Source organism: Hipposideros armiger, unplaced genomic scaffold (genome assembly GCF_001890085.2).
Source record: "Hipposideros armiger isolate ML-2016 unplaced genomic scaffold, ASM189008v1 scaffold_87, whole genome shotgun sequence".
NCBI classification, from domain to species: Eukaryota; Metazoa; Chordata; class Mammalia; order Chiroptera; family Hipposideridae; genus Hipposideros; species Hipposideros armiger.
The window spans coordinates 1,147,894-1,162,301 of NW_017731437.1; the positions used below are offsets into that span (position 1 = coordinate 1,147,894).

The window sequence follows — 14,408 nt, forward strand, 5'->3', positions numbered from 1 at the left end:
GGAAGGAAGCAGCAGTGGTGCTCTTGGTGCTTATGTCCCAGACAGACCCGTTTCATATTCCCAAATGTGAACAAGACACAGGGAGAATTCGTTTATTGGAAGTACTGGGTGGGGGAGGAGGGAGGAAAACAGGTCTGCTGATCACCGGGTCTAGGAATGGATTGGGCACCAAAGTTAGGGGAGGGAGCCAACACCGTGAAGGAACATCGAGTGACAGAGCAGCCATCAGACGAGGGAAGCCCCACCTCCTCGGACTTCCCCGTGACTGCTTGGCCCCGGTCAGCGCGGGGCTCGCGGTACGGTGGGGGAGGCTGAGCGGTAGCAGCGGTACCCCTCCAGTATGGCCGGGAGGAGCAGCAGGCCGCTCAGGGGGTCCTTCCGGCAGCGCCCCATGGCCTCCTTGTAGCTCAGCCGCTCCTTGGAGATGGGGTCTGTCAGATCCTTCTCGTAGCTCGACTCATCCTGCAGGAGCTGGGCCAGCTCTTCACTGATCATTCCGGAGAGTAGGGCCTGCGGGATGGGGATGCGGCCTGTCCTCTTGGGGTCAATGAGCCCCCCGGTCAGGTATTGCACCTGCAGGTGTGGGAGCACGCTCTCCCGGGGCATCCATCCCTTCTGGACGGCCTCGCCCACCGACAGCCTCTTCTTGGTGACGGGGTCCTCAATGCCAGTGAAGGCCTTCTGGGCATTGAGCAGCCTCTGTGTGGAGGTGTTGTCGATCAGTCCCCGCTCCATGGCCTTGTGCACGGAGTAGCGCTCCCGGCTGAGGAGGTCCACGATGCCCCCCGTGGCCGCCTGGGCCTCCAGCAGCTTCTGCCCAGTGATGGGGTCTAGCATGTTCTTGGCCACGGCCGTCTTGATGGTGCACTTGTTGTCTGTGGTGGTGTCATAGACCCCGGCAATGGGGAAGCTGTCATCACCAAGTCCTAGAGAGAAGCCGGAAGAGAAGCAACTGGAGGTCTGGGGGCCTGGGGAGGCGACCGGGGACTTGGAGATGATGGCACCGATGGAGAGCGAGGAGAAGGGCTTGGTCTCCCCAGCCACGAGCAGGGCGAACTCGGAGATGGGCAAGTGGCCGTCCTTGTAGAGATGGTACTCTTCCTTGGAGATGCGCCGGCAGCGCAGGGCGGCCTCGATGGAGTACTGCTTCCCGCTCTTGCAGTCCAGGAGCACCGACTCCTCCCCACAGGGGCCCAAGGTGGTGACCTCCTCCCAGTCACACTCGAGCTCCTGCAGCTGGAGGTACTGGTCTCGATCGATGACACCCCTCTTGTAGGCCTCGTATGGGGACATGTCCTTCCCTGTCTCGGGTTCCAAGATGGAGATCTTGGTAGAAAGGTTGGTCTCTCGCGTCTGGGTCTCCTGGTTGAGCTCCTCCCGGCATGTCTTGGAGTGGAGGTCCCGGAGGGTCCTCTCCTTCTCGTGAATCTGATCCTTTTCATGGAGGATTGCCGCCTTGAGCTGCGAGAGCTCCTGGCCCTGCTGGGCCACCTTCTGCCGCTCGCTCTCTGTCTTCTGGCTGAGCAGCTTCGACTCCTCTTGCAGCTCTAGTACCTTCTGTTGCTTCTGTCTCTCCAGCTCCCTCAGCTCCTGCTGCAGCTGCCGGCACTGCTGACTCGCCTGCTTCTGGACCTTCTGGAGGTCGGCCTCCTCCCTGGCCCAGGTCCTGCTCAGCACCTCGGCCCTGTCGATTCGCTCCCGGAGACCCTGCACGGCCTCCTCCTGGCCCTTCCGGGCGGCACGCTCCCTGGTGAGCATCTCCCACACCCGGGACCGCTCACCCTCCAACACCGGGTCCTTCTCCACCCTGATCACCTCCTTGTAGATGGTCTTCTCCTGCGATTTGGCTTTCTGGAGCACGTCAAGCTGGACCTGCAGGCTCTTGCACTCCCGACTGAGCTCCGTCGCCCGGGTCTTCTCCTGGTCCAGCTCCTGCCGCAGGGCTTCCGTGGACTTCTCCAGGTCTGGGTCCTTCTCCATCTTGACCACCTCCTCCATGATGATCTTCTCCTGCACCGCAGGAGGCCGCTGCTCGAGCTCCTGGATCCGCAGGGTCAGCTGCCGCAGCTCCTTCTCCACAGCCAGCTTCCTGTCGCGGTCCTCCTGGAAGCTGAGCAGGCCCTCCTCCTCCTCCACGCTGGCCAGCAGCTGCTGCACCTCACGCTCCAGCTGCCGCCGCCGGGCCACCTCCTCGTCCAGGCTCCGGCTCAGCCGGCTGTGGTCCTCGTGCAGCTTCGGGTCCCTCTGGGTGACCACCACCTCCTGCACCAGCACCTTCTCCTCGGGCCGCCTCCTCTCCAGCAGCAGGTACTTGTTCTGCAGCTCGTAGACCACGTCCTCAGCGGCACGCCGCTTCTGGGCCGCTTCTCGCACCTCCTGGCGGAGCCGCTCAGCCTCCTTCTCCAGGACCGGGTCCTTCTCATGGCGCACCACCTCCTTGCTCACCGTCTTGGTTTCCACCTTGGAGCGCTCCCGCTTCCACTCATCGCGCTCCCCCTGCAGCCGGATGCGCTGCTCCTGGGACCGCCCGCTGGTATTCACCAGCTCATTGAGCTGAGCCTTTAGGCGGTCGATTTCCCGCAGCACCTCCGGGCTCCTCTCGTGCTTCACCACCTCCTGCGTCACCTGCTTGTACTCCACCTGGGGCTTCTGGGCCCGCAGGGCTACCAGGTCGGGCAGCAGCCTCTCCACCTCCTTCTCCGCGTCGCGCCTCCTGCTGGCTGCCTCCTGCAGCTCCACCCTGAGCCGCGTGATCTCCCGCTCTGTGTCCGGGTCCACCTGGAAGGTCTCATGGACGCGCTCCTGGAGCTGCACTCTGGGCTTCTGCTTCTGCACCACGCTGTACTGCTCACGCAGCTCCTTCAGCTCCCGGGCCAGCGTAGCATTCTTACTCCTCTCCCCGTCGAGGAGGCTCCGCAGCTTGGATGCCTCCTTGAGGAGGCCTGGGTCCTGCTCCACCTTCTTCACCTCCTTCACGATCACCTTGGGCTGCACGGCGCCAATTGCCTGCTCCAGGTCCCGGATGCGAGCCTGCAACTGGGCCACGGCCTCCTCTGCCGCTTTCCTCTGCGCAGTGTCCTCCACCATCTGCAGCCTCAGAGCCTCAGCTGCCTTGACCATCTCCAGGTCCTTCTCCACCTTGACCACTTCCTTCACCACGACCTTTTCCTTCACATTCGCCTCCTTCTGCTCAAGGGCCAGTAGCTCCTTCTTCAGCTCCTCCAGCCGGGTGGAGACAGCAGTATTCTCACCTCTCAGGTGCTGGATCTCACTGCTGAGCTGGGCCGCCTGGCTGTCCAGACTGGGGTCCTTCTCGATTTGGGTCACCTCCTTGGTCAGCAGGTGAGGCTGCATAGCCTTCCTCTTGCTCTCCAGCTCGACGACCTTCTGGGCCGCTACCTCCAGGTCTGCTTGCAGGCCGGCCCGCTTCTTGCCCTCGTCCTCCACCTGGGCCTTTGCCCTGGTCAGGCTGCTCTCCAGCTGGGGGTCTCGGTAAAACTCCACCACTTCCTTCTCCTCCAGCCTCTCCAAGGGTCGCTGGGTCCTCAGCTGCAGCAGCTGGTTCCTCTGTTCCTCCAGCTCACGTTGCACCTGGGCCACCCGCTTCCTCTCCTCCTCCAGCTGGGACTTTAGGGCCTCTGACACCTTCCCTGCTTGGGCTGGACTCTCAGACCCCTGCTTTGCTTCATGGGCCACCTGGATGTCCTCACTGAGCTCCTTCTGCAGAGTGAGAGGAAGAAGGAGAGAGTAGTGGGGTGAGGGTAGGAGGTCAGAAACACATGAGCCCATTCCTCTCCCTCCCCCAAAATCAGAGACTTCTCCCTGCTTCCTGAGACTCCCCGGCAGGTCCCAGGAGGTGGCGCTGAAGTACTAAGATGCCTGGATGCAGGATTTTGAGAGGACCCATCAATCCCATGATGTTAGGATGAGAAGCAGTGTCTAGGTCAAGTTTGCACTACAATGTGCAAATAGGATAGGCTCTGCTTTCCAAACCTTTTCTCCTCCCCTTCCATCCAGACCAGAAATGTGCCCGCACTCCTCTGAGGGCTGCTGGGCTACTCCTCTGGGTGAGAGAAAGCTGGCAAGTCCCTCAGCCAATCACCAAGAGTCATGGAGAGCTTCTGGCCCAGGGAGGAGACCTACGTGGCCTCTTGCCCACTGCAGCTGGGTCCTAAGGCTGAAGACTTTGTGGGGATTTTCTCCTGTCCCCACTGGGGAACTGCCCTGTGGCTAAGCTGAGACCGTCCTGAACGACATCTCCAGGGCCTAACTCTGAGATGGAGACAAGCCTGTAAGAGCAGCTCAGAAGAAAATGGGGGGAGGCAGAACCCCAGGGCTATAGGTGGCAGGGTGATCCTCCTCACGATCAGGAGCGGAGTGGCCATCCTCCCCATACCTTCTCCAGCATCTTTCTGGCAAACTCCAGCTGCTGCAGCTGCTGTTGATGTGCAGCTGCAACCTCAGTATAGGCTTTGGTCAGGTTCTTCTCCTAGAGAGGCCACAGGGAGGGCAAGGCAGGGCAGGGTCAGCTCCCGCTCAGAGGCTGCAGAGCTGGTGCCCAGGGACGCCAAGCCCCACCCGGTCCCATCTCACCTGGGCCTGGATGCTCTCCTGCAGGGGAGCCACTCGGGGTCTCTTGGGGGCAGACCCTGCCTGGGTGGACTCCAGGGAGCAGCGGTAGGTGTCTGCCTGCAGCTCATAGTCCTGAGCAGGGAGGAAAGGACAACAGGCTGGCAGTCAGTGGGGAAGAGCAGAGGACTGGCCGAGGGAGGAAGCAGGAGTGGACGAAGAGGGACAAACTGAAGTGGAACTGCTTACCTGGAGAGCTGCCTGCAGGTCCTGGGAGAGGCGGGAGACCGCGGCCCGGTCCCGTTCCCGGCCCTGGATCTCCTGCAGCAGCCTCTGCCCAGGAAGGTAACACCGATCACTGGACTCTCCTCCAGCCAGGTGCCCCCGGGGCCACAGGCAGGGTCATACGGCAAACTGTTCTTTCCCTCCCCCGACCCACTGTGGCCTCAGCTTGGAACATTTCACCTCCACCTGGCCACCCTATCTGTTCCTCAGGCCTCGGCTTAGATGTCTCTTGCCGTGATCCCCATATGTGTTCTGTCATGGGTGCCCACAGTGCTCTGGCTTCTCCACCAAGCACTTGTCAGCATCACGGCCTGCGATGTACTGCCCTCCCACCAGCCCGAGCTGCCAGAGGCCGGGCTGAACCCCCAGCCCCTGGTTCATTGCCAGTGTGTAGTAGGGGTTTGGCAAGTATGAGGAAGGGGATACAGTAGGAGCTGGAACCCCTAGGAGCATAGAGCCCTGCCGACCTCGGGCTGGCTGTTTCTGTGGGCACCGTGGAACATTTCAGGTGCGGGTGGTGGTGGTGACCCAAGGCCTCTGTGGTCAGCTTTGAGGTCTCTTAGAACACTGGCCACGAGGGGGCCACACATGCACAGACGGCTTTCCCTGTGAGGGAGGCTGCCAGGGAGGTGGATGTGGCTTGAGGCCCCAGGTCTGGGCAGGGGCCTGACCTCCCCGGGTCACCTGCAGCTCCAGCCCCTCACCTTCTGCGCCTGCAGCTTATAGGCAACCTGGCTGGGCCCGTCACTGGGCCGCACCTGGCTGTGGGGCAGGTGCTCCAGCCAGGAGCTCAGATTGTCCCTGCTGTTCTTGAACTGCTGGTAGGTGAGGCCGGCGTCCTGCATGGTCTTCTCCCTGCACAAAGATGGGGCCCGGAGCAGAGGTGAGAGCTGCCCTGTGGGGACAGTGAGGGGTGCACGGAGGAGGCTGGTGGGTGCCTTCCTCCCTGGGACAGGTCAGGAGGCCTGAGTGGCTGCATGCTGATCCCCTTGCTCTGTGCTGGAGCTTGGCATTGAGAGATGGACGGGACAGCCTCTGCCAGGCACCACTTGGGGGGTCGGGGTGAGGGTAGGTGCTGTTATCCCATTTTAGAGGTGAGAAAACTGAGCCTCAGAGAGGTGAAGTCACCAGCCCAAGGTCACACAGCTTGTCAGCAGCAACTGCTGTGCACGGTGGGGGTGTGTCTTGGGCCCTGATGGCCCAGCCACTCACCGCAGGTCCAGCTGGTCCCCCACGGCATGGTAGCGGTCAGTAAGGACCTGCACCTGGCGCTGCTGACGCAGCAGGTCTTGGCAGAACTCGTGGAAATTGTTCTGTAGCGCGGAGCACGCATGCTCGGTGGCCTTCAGCTCGCGGTGCAGCCCCAGCACGCAGGCCTGTTGCTCCAGCAGCTCCCTTCGCTGGTGCTGGTGGGGGAAGGGACACAGCGAGATGCACCCTCATGGTTCCACGGTTCCACACGTCCACACCCCACCTGCCTCTGAATGATTGTTGGCTGTGACCCCTCCCGCCAGGAGGCCAGCCAGCCCCTCACTTGCAGCTCGTTGACCCTCTCCTGCAGGGCGCCCGGGCCAGCGGGGATGGGGGCTTCCTGCGCCAGTGTGGACTCGAAGCCTCGGATGACCCTGTCCGCCTCCTGGATCTGCCGCTCCAGACTCAGGGCAGCCTTGGCTCTGCCAGTGTGTGTGTGGGGGGCGAGGGTTAGTCATCCCCTTGGCCACACCCCTGCTGCTCCACCCAGCCATGCCCTCCCCTGTCCCCAGAGCACTTACTTCTCCCCATAGAGGTTGCAGAGAGCCTGCACATCACTGTACTTGTTCTTGACGTTGTTGAGGGCCACGGGCAGGTGCAGGGCAGCAGGGCCCACAGGCCGCTCTGACAGGAATGCCTCACACTCCTGCTGGGCTGCTTCCTTCTCTGCCCCCAGGCTCTGCAGCTGCTGGGCTGTGCCCTGGGGAGGAGGAGGTCAGGGATGCGCGCTCTGGGCAGGTGGGTTCCACCCAGCCCTCCCGCCAGGTCAGCCTAGCTCTGCCCACGACCCTGAGAGTGGTGGGTACAGGCTCCAGCCCAGGCTAGTGATCTGGGAACATTCCAGGCCCCTCTAGTCCCATGTGCAGCTGAACCTGTGTGACCCTCTGTCTCCTCATCCACAGAATGATTGATGGAAGGATGACTTGTGTCAGGAGGTCAGCAGTGCTGGCGTGCAGTCGACCACTACGATCTTTATGTCACTATCCTGTTCACAGGCCTTTTGTCTCCTGCTGCATCACTGAAGGTCAGGCAGCAAAGCGCCCACTTCATCCAACTGCAGTTATTTTGTTCATTCTTTTATCAGTTTTTCATTCATCCATTCCATAAGTCATAGGTACCGACTGTGCCACGCACTACCTACCCTCCGGTCTAACTGGGTTTCTCATGGACCCACCCCCAACACCCCTGGTGTGGTGGAGGCTGTGACTTCAAAACCCAAGGACCTAAGTGGGGACTGCCTGGACCCAAGAGAGGCGTCATGTCCCAGGGCAGCGTAACCAGTGCCTTAACATGGGGTGTAAAGGCCCAGCCCTCTTTCAGACCCAGCGGTCCCCAGGTTCGTCAGAAGTTTTTGTTGCGATGGCATAAGGCACAGTGCCTCCTTCCGCCGCCAGGCCAGCTTCCTCCCCTGACCCCGCCGGTAGCACCCATGGGACACCTTAGGAAACGCCCTGCGCACTCATCTCCACCTCACAGCAGCCTCTAGGACCCAACCCACAGCACCTCACGGTCATCCTGCCCCAGAACCTTCCCGGGCCTTACTACACTTTATCCTCAGGACGAGATGAGCAGGGTGTTATTGTGCCTGTTTTCAGGGATGAGGAAACCAAGGCCCAGAGAGGTTAAGTGAATTGCCAATGTCACAGAGCTGGTTAGCAGAGGAGCAGGGATGGGAACCAGCTTGTGTGAGCTCTGGACTGTGCATTTCCTTTGCCCACCTCGGGTCCCTGTGGCTGCTCCCACACTTGCCTACTCTTTAGTTCGTGCACCCCCAGAGCAGGGCCATTTCTTATCCGTCGCTCACCCACCTTGTGGCTTTGGATGCGACCCTCCAGGTCCTCCAGGGGCGTGGTGCGGCTCAGCGGGGCACGGGCCCAGGCCAGTACCTGTTTCTCTATCTGCCCCAGGTCCCTATCCAGCCGGGTCATCTGTGTCAGGAGCTTCTGGGCCCGTGGGTCGGCTGTGGTTAAGCCACTCGGAGCTGGGGGCATAGGGTGCCTGTGAGGGCCCAGGGTCCCCCTCACGTCTGCCTGTCTGCCCCAGGGGCTCCTCCCTGAGTACCTGAAGAGGGTCCTGTGTGGGGGCGGGAAGGGATGGGCAGGCCTAGCTGAGGGAGAAAGCCCCAGGGGCTTGCCAACCCAGGAGATGGAATCCCCAGAACAGACATCCCTAACCCAGGGCCACCCCCTGCCCATCACAGCCCCCATCAGTGGCCAAAGTAGGAGTCTGCTCCCTCTATCCCAGTGACGCCCCACCCAACTGCCTGACCAGCCCTTGGTACCTTGCTGGTCAGGCCGTAAGGGCTCTGCAGCACTGGCCTCCAGGCGGCTCTGGACCGTGGCCAGCTTCTGCTTCAGGGCCTGCAGCTCCGAGGCCAGCCTGGATCGAGGGAAAGACCAGAGAAAGATGACCCTCCTCCGTCTTTCCCCTTAACTCCCACAGTCACCAGTCCAGGCGAAGGCCAGGCAATGGCCTCAAACCCCACGGAGCCGGTCTGGGTCCACAGCCTGCCTCCCGCCCGAGTATCCCCAGGGAGACCCACTTGGAGGCCCTGGCCACGGCTTCAGGGTCCGGAGGTGGGATGCAGAAGCAGGCAGCTGGGGCACGCTTGGTCTCCCCGCCTGGGCCCTTCACGACCCAGGTATGTGGGTCAGTGTTGTCCATCAGCGTGTACTGCTCACCCTGCAATAGCTGTACCTGAGGGAGCAGGTGGGGAGGGGCTCATGTAGGCTCAGGGGCAGGAGTGGAAAAGGGACCAAGGCCAAGATGGGGTAGGGGCTGGGGACAGGGACAGGTGGGGGGACAGGAGCTGGGACAGGGGCAGGAATTGGAGTGGAAGGTGCTAGGGTAGGGATAAGAACAGGCCAGAGGCAGCGCAAGGCTTGGAGAGTGGGGCTGGGCAGCGGTGGGGATGGGTAGGAATGCGGCAGGGGTGGGGCTGTACTTCTCCCGAGTCCCAGTCACAGATGCTCTCCACATGCAGAGGTTGCTGGGGTGGGTTCCTGCGCTGTGGCAGAGGGGCCACCTCCTGGCTCCGCCGCTGCAGGTCCCCAACAGTCTTCTCGGCCATGGCCAGCTTCTTCTCCTCTGCCTGTGGGGACCCAGGAAGTGGGGGGTCAGTCCAGGCCTGGCCTATACTCACCACCCCTAAGAGAGCCAGGGGTCTGGCCTTCATGAAGACAGGGTCTCTAGGTCAGCAAAGTAAAAGGAGACCTGCTCTGGGGACCCAGGACCCTTGGGTGTGTGGGGTGGGGTGGGAGGGGCCTGCCCAGCATCACCCAGGCCTCTGGAGTGGGAGCTGGAGGGCCTCAGAGCAATCTTGGAGGCCCTGCCACAAGGAAACTGGGTCCAGTGAGGAGGAGAGTTTGCTGGTAACAGACCAGCCTCCTCCTGCTGGAGCGACGCCCTGCTCCTGTCCTCCCAGGCCGGGGCTCCGGGCAGGACTAGTAGCTGGGAGAGGTGAGGCCCAGACACATTGGCAGGCCCCATTCGCAGGAGCGGGGTACAGGGGACCGGGTGGGGCCATCTCACCTCCAGCTGTTGCAGCAGCTCTGTGGGGGTGCCAGAAGGCCCCCCAGGGGCAGGGTCGTACTGGGTGTCCAGGCTGGAGTTGAGCTTCGCCAGGGTCTGGCTGACGGAGTCGGCCTCTTCCTGGAACTGAGGTCAGTGGGTGGTCAAGGGCATAGTCCATGGCACCGCACTGCCCGCCAACCCTGCAGACCCGCTACATGCCAACCGGCTAAACCCAAACTGCCACTTGTCCCCCACACCATCGGCTTTTCTACCCACGCAGCGGGGCCTTTTTAACTGGAATGCTCTGGAAATGGGGAATCTCTGGTTCACTGAATTCCCTTTAGTGTGATGAACACTTTAGTTTTGTCCTTGCTGCACAGATGAAGGGCGGTGCCTCTGCTGCCTCACCCCTGCACCTGGAATCGTCCTGGCTGGGACCCGGGGTGGGTGCCCCGGGCGTCTGGGCTGCATTTCTCCCAGCCCCAGCGTAGAAACGGGATGTGCTATAAAGAAACATCCCACTGCTGGGTTACGTTAGGGAATTCTTGTTGCCAGGTGCGATACGGTTATAGTGGTTCTATAGGAAAATGCTTTTAAAAAAAGAAAGAAAGAAAACTCCGTGGCATTTGTCTCTTTCAAGGTATATGAAAGAGAAATTTGGGGTGGGAATTACAAAAAAAAAAATAGTCCCTGTTGTATATTAATGTTTCTCAGCACTTTTTTTTTTTAAGATTTTATTGGGGGTTATCATTATCTCTTCTAAGGAGGCTTTTTAGACATTTTTTTCTTAATTTCTCCACCATCGCCATGAAATTCTAACATGACAGATATGCTGTATATCCTTTATGTGTATATATCTATGATTTATGCGTAAAAAGAATAAGATTTTTTTTCCACCCATAAGAACCAACTTTCACCCTCCCTGGGAGCAAGATCACCCTGCTGAGAATGTATGTGTGACATTATCTTCCCTCTGGGACCTAGTCACAGAGACACAGCTCTGACATTTTTATGAGATGCCTTGTCTGCCACAATGCGAGCACGTCCTGTGGTGTCCTCCAGGTGCCTCTCTCTGTGCTCCAGCCTGGGCCCTGGTGGCTGCCTCCCCCCCTCCTCCCTGTCCGGCCCTGCCACACCCCTAGCCCTGTGTCCCCTGCCCAGCCTCACGTCCCTTCCCAGGCCCAGCCCGCCCACAGGCTCACCCGGCGGTAATTCTCAACATGCTGCAGTTGCTTCTCCTGGCAGATACACAGGTTCAAGAAGTTATGCCACTCCATCTTTAGGGCCTCCTGGTGGACCTGGGGACAGCGGCAGGAAGCCCTCAGAACGTGCCCCGGCCTGGTCTGTCCACTGCCCGTGGCCCACTCAGCTGGCCCTGCCCGTTGTCCCTGGCTTGTCCTCTCCCTCTCTCAGCCTCCCTGGGAAGCCCCCTGATTGAGGGAGCAGGAGACCCCAAGGCAGCGGGGAATGTCTGGGCCTTGGCACCTGGATGGGCCCCATGGCCGGATGCCCGAGCTCTAGCATACGTTCCCCATCGTCCTCCAGCTGGTTCACGCCCTGCTCCTGGCTCAGCAGCTCATGCTGCTTGAAGTGCTGGGGGTGAGTGGGGAGCGGGCAGTGAGGATGAGGACGCCTTGGTTCCCCCCGCCCCCTGGCCCTGCCCACTGTCACTCTGCCCCCGACCTCATACTCCCGCCGCACGCCCATGGGGTCTGCCATGAAGTCGCTCCAGTCCTGCTGCAGGATGCGGTGCTGCTGCTGGGCCAGGGCGCTCAGCTGGCGCGTGCAGCCCTGCAGGTACGTGTACAGGCTGCCCAGGCTCTGCCGGCGCCACGAGGCCGCCTTCTGTGCTCGGTGAGAGGTAGGGAGAGAAGGGGTAGCAAGAGGCGCCATCGGGCTGCACCCAGCAACACTGGCCCCAGCAAGGGTGCAGGCAGCCAGGCCTGTCCTACTCCCAGCCCACCCAGCCAGCCGGCCTCACCCTTCCCTTGCTCACCAGTAGGTCTCGGTATTGGTTTCGGATGGTGGCTGCGTCCTGCCTCGGCCAAGGGGGAAAAAACACAGGTCCAGTGAGAGGCAGGGTGCCGGGAGCTGGCGCCCAATGTGCTGGGTGCGCTGGGCCCCCCACTTCCATCCCTCGCCCCAGAGGCCAGTGGGCCCGGCTTTTCTCAGATGGGAGAAGGGCTGGGATGCACCCGCGGAGGCTCACGCACCGGCCCCACGAGGTTGCGCAGCTCCTGCCCGTAGGCGTCCATCTCCTTCTGCAGGATGTTGTGCTCGGCGACCTGCTGCTCCAGCTCCGTCATGCCCGGCCCATACTGGCCCTCCTGGACCTGCTTCTGCAGAGGAGCCAGCAGCTCAGCTCCACCTGGGGACCTGGCGGGAGCCCTCCTATGCCCTCCCTGCTTCCCTGTCAGCTGCAGCCAAGCTGGTCATTTGGGCAGCGGGTGGACAGGCCAGGAGAATAGTCCCAGTGAACAGCTGGCAGCTCATCCTGGGGGACATGCCGTTCTCCAGTGGCCCTAGCTGAGGCCTCGGAATCACCATGACTACAGTGCAGTCCCTGAATCCCGCTGGTCCCCAAGATTTGGGGCTCAGTCTCTGAAAAGTCTCCCATTTTGCCCTGCCTCTTCCTGGTCCCGGCCTCAGCACCTCCTGCCTGTACACCTCCAGCCAGGCTCCGGAAGCTGCACATGCCCTTGCTCTGCCCATGGCCTCCCCGCCGTCCCTTCATTGTCATCACTGCACCCCTTCTGTTGTGGCATCAAAGCACAGTTCCTCACTCGGGGTGAGGGTTCAGGGTGCCCGTGATCTGGTTCTGCCTGCCTGCCCAAAAAATCCCACTTCCCATGGCACCCCAGGCTAGAGCCTCTGTTCCCTCTTTCTGGACTGTCCTCTCATCACTTCACCCCAACCCAACCAAGCCTCCCCCACTGAGGCCTGAGCCTCCTCCTGCAAGAAGCCTTCCCTGACTGCACTGTGGCCTCTGCTCTCTCTCTTCCCAGACCCCTAATTACCCGCTGGGTCAAAGCATACTGTCAGACCCCAGATGACACTGTGTTGTTCTGATGGCAGCTGGGTGTGACTTCCAGCTCCTTGAGACACCTCTGACACTGGGGATGGCCCCTTACCTGTTTCTGCTCCAGCACCCGTGCCCAGTCGACCCTGGGCCCCACGTTGGGCGGCAGCACCATCTTCTCGTACAGGGCGCGGTACTCGGCACATTCCTGGGTCACCCGCTCATGCAGCTGTTTGATGCTGCCAAGGAGGCGGCCAGCAGGTCAGAGCTGGCCTTGGGGATCCCCCAGGACCCCCAGTGCCTCCATCCTTGACCTCCAGCCCCTGCCGCCACTCCACTCACTCCTTCTCGATCTCATCGGCCTGCGGGTGCTTGAGCCGCCGGGCCTTGTCCACGTCCAGGAAGAGGTCCTTCAGCAGGACCTCGGCCTCTTTCAGGTTGCGGCCTGTCTCCTGCCGGTACTGCAGGGCCTGGCTCTGCTCACTGTGCAGCCGGTCCTGCAGACATGGGACGGCACCTTTGCTGCCCCTCACTGCCACCTAAGTGCCACCCTGAGGGACCCTGGCTGCAATGGCCAACCTTGGTGCTCACATCGGCAGAGGGACAGGCTCAGGTCGTCTGTGGGGTGGGCTCAAGGACACAAGGGAGGCCTGTGTCCCCTCTCAAGCCCCTTTGAGCCCTCAAGTTAGGAGCCCAACAGAAAAGGAATGGTGAGCCCACAGTCCACTGCGTTTGGGGAATGGCCAGTGAAGGACAAAAGTTGTCTGTCCCAGCTTCACCATGGCCAGTGGGCATGCCAGGGCACGCCAATGGGCCTCCCATACCTCCACACCTTGCTGTCTGCCCCGCAGGCCTCACCTGCTGCAGCTTCTTCTGGGTCTCCAGGATGTCCCTCTCCACCTGGTCAGCATTGGCCTGCATGCGGGAGATGAGCAGGGCCAGCTCCTGGGTGGCAGCTCTATTGGGTGGTGAGGACAGAGGGCAGCATGGTTGGAAAAGGTCCCTCTGTTCCCTGTAGGCAGAGATCTACCCACCCGGCTGGAGCCCCTGCCTCCCCTGGTCCATCCTGCCCTGCAGCCAGGCTCATTCTCCTGCAGGGACGAGTTCAAGCCTTGGGGAGCTCTGGTCTCTCTCTGTAGGAGGCTGTGAGATACCCTGTCCTGGGGGGGAGTGCTGCCCCCAGTTAGGGTTCAGAAGGTGAGGGTCCCAGGTGTGTGTGACACTGGAGCAGGCTGATCTCACTGTCCTGGTAGTGAGTTCCCGACCCCACCCAGCGCCCTGCCTGGCGGGCGGGCAGTCCAAGGGAGTGAATCACCAGCTCACCTCTAATACCGCTAATACTGGAGACAGCATGGCTGGGCTTTGGGGAGGGGCAGGTGGGCTGGCTGGGGGCAGGGGAGGAGCAGCATATCCCCACCCAACCTCCTCCCACCCCAGCCCTGTCTCTTCCCAGCGCTCTTTGCGGGCTTTGTCTATGCCCAGGCTAACAACCATCGAGAGGAGCCATACAGCACTGGGGCAGGGAGAGGCCAAGAGATTGCCAGGGCACCCCAACATTTTACAGATTCAGGGGTTCAGAGCCCAAATTGGGACCTGACTTGCTCCAGGTCACACAGCCAGGAGCAGACTATGAGCCTGAACCGGGTCCCCAGGGTCATTTTCTATGCACTCACCCAGCAGCTTCTATAGGGCACCATCAGTATGCATTCACCCAGCAGCCTCTATAGGGCACCATCTGTGTGCACTCAGCCAGCAGCCTCTATAGGGCACC

At 61.3% G+C, this 14,408-nt stretch overlaps 1 protein-coding gene across 2 annotated transcripts in view; it reads right to left on the reverse strand.

Moving 5' to 3' along the window:
• Positions 1 to 78: 78 nt before the first annotated feature.
• EVPL (envoplakin) overlaps positions 79 to 14,408 on the reverse strand; it is a 16,894-nt gene continuing 2,564 nt past the window's right edge. The window contains exons 3-23 of one of the 2 annotated variants that reach the window (XM_019644346.1): positions 13,496 to 13,595; positions 12,980 to 13,134; positions 12,750 to 12,876; positions 11,832 to 11,957; positions 11,615 to 11,653; positions 11,302 to 11,463; positions 11,104 to 11,211; positions 10,821 to 10,916; positions 9,637 to 9,762; positions 9,050 to 9,196; positions 8,648 to 8,802; positions 8,387 to 8,484; positions 7,914 to 8,086; positions 6,627 to 6,805; positions 6,389 to 6,527; positions 6,067 to 6,260; positions 5,559 to 5,709; positions 4,819 to 4,902; positions 4,594 to 4,704; positions 4,397 to 4,489; positions 79 to 3,720 (exon numbers count right to left, since the gene is read on the reverse strand). In XM_019644346.1, coding sequence (XP_019499891.1) covers positions 280 to 3,720; positions 4,397 to 4,489; positions 4,594 to 4,704; positions 4,819 to 4,902; positions 5,559 to 5,709; positions 6,067 to 6,260; positions 6,389 to 6,527; positions 6,627 to 6,805; positions 7,914 to 8,086; positions 8,387 to 8,484; positions 8,648 to 8,802; positions 9,050 to 9,196; positions 9,637 to 9,762; positions 10,821 to 10,916; positions 11,104 to 11,211; positions 11,302 to 11,463; positions 11,615 to 11,653; positions 11,832 to 11,957; positions 12,750 to 12,876; positions 12,980 to 13,134; positions 13,496 to 13,595 — 6,004 coding nt within the window. In that variant the 3' untranslated portion in view covers positions 79 to 279. The remainder of the gene's footprint in view (positions 3,721 to 4,396; positions 4,490 to 4,593; positions 4,705 to 4,818; positions 4,903 to 5,558; positions 5,710 to 6,066; positions 6,261 to 6,388; positions 6,528 to 6,626; positions 6,806 to 7,913; positions 8,087 to 8,386; positions 8,485 to 8,647; positions 8,803 to 9,049; positions 9,197 to 9,636; positions 9,763 to 10,820; positions 10,917 to 11,103; positions 11,212 to 11,301; positions 11,464 to 11,614; positions 11,654 to 11,831; positions 11,958 to 12,749; positions 12,877 to 12,979; positions 13,135 to 13,495; positions 13,596 to 14,408) is intronic. The other variant, XM_019644347.1, reaches the window with a different exon arrangement.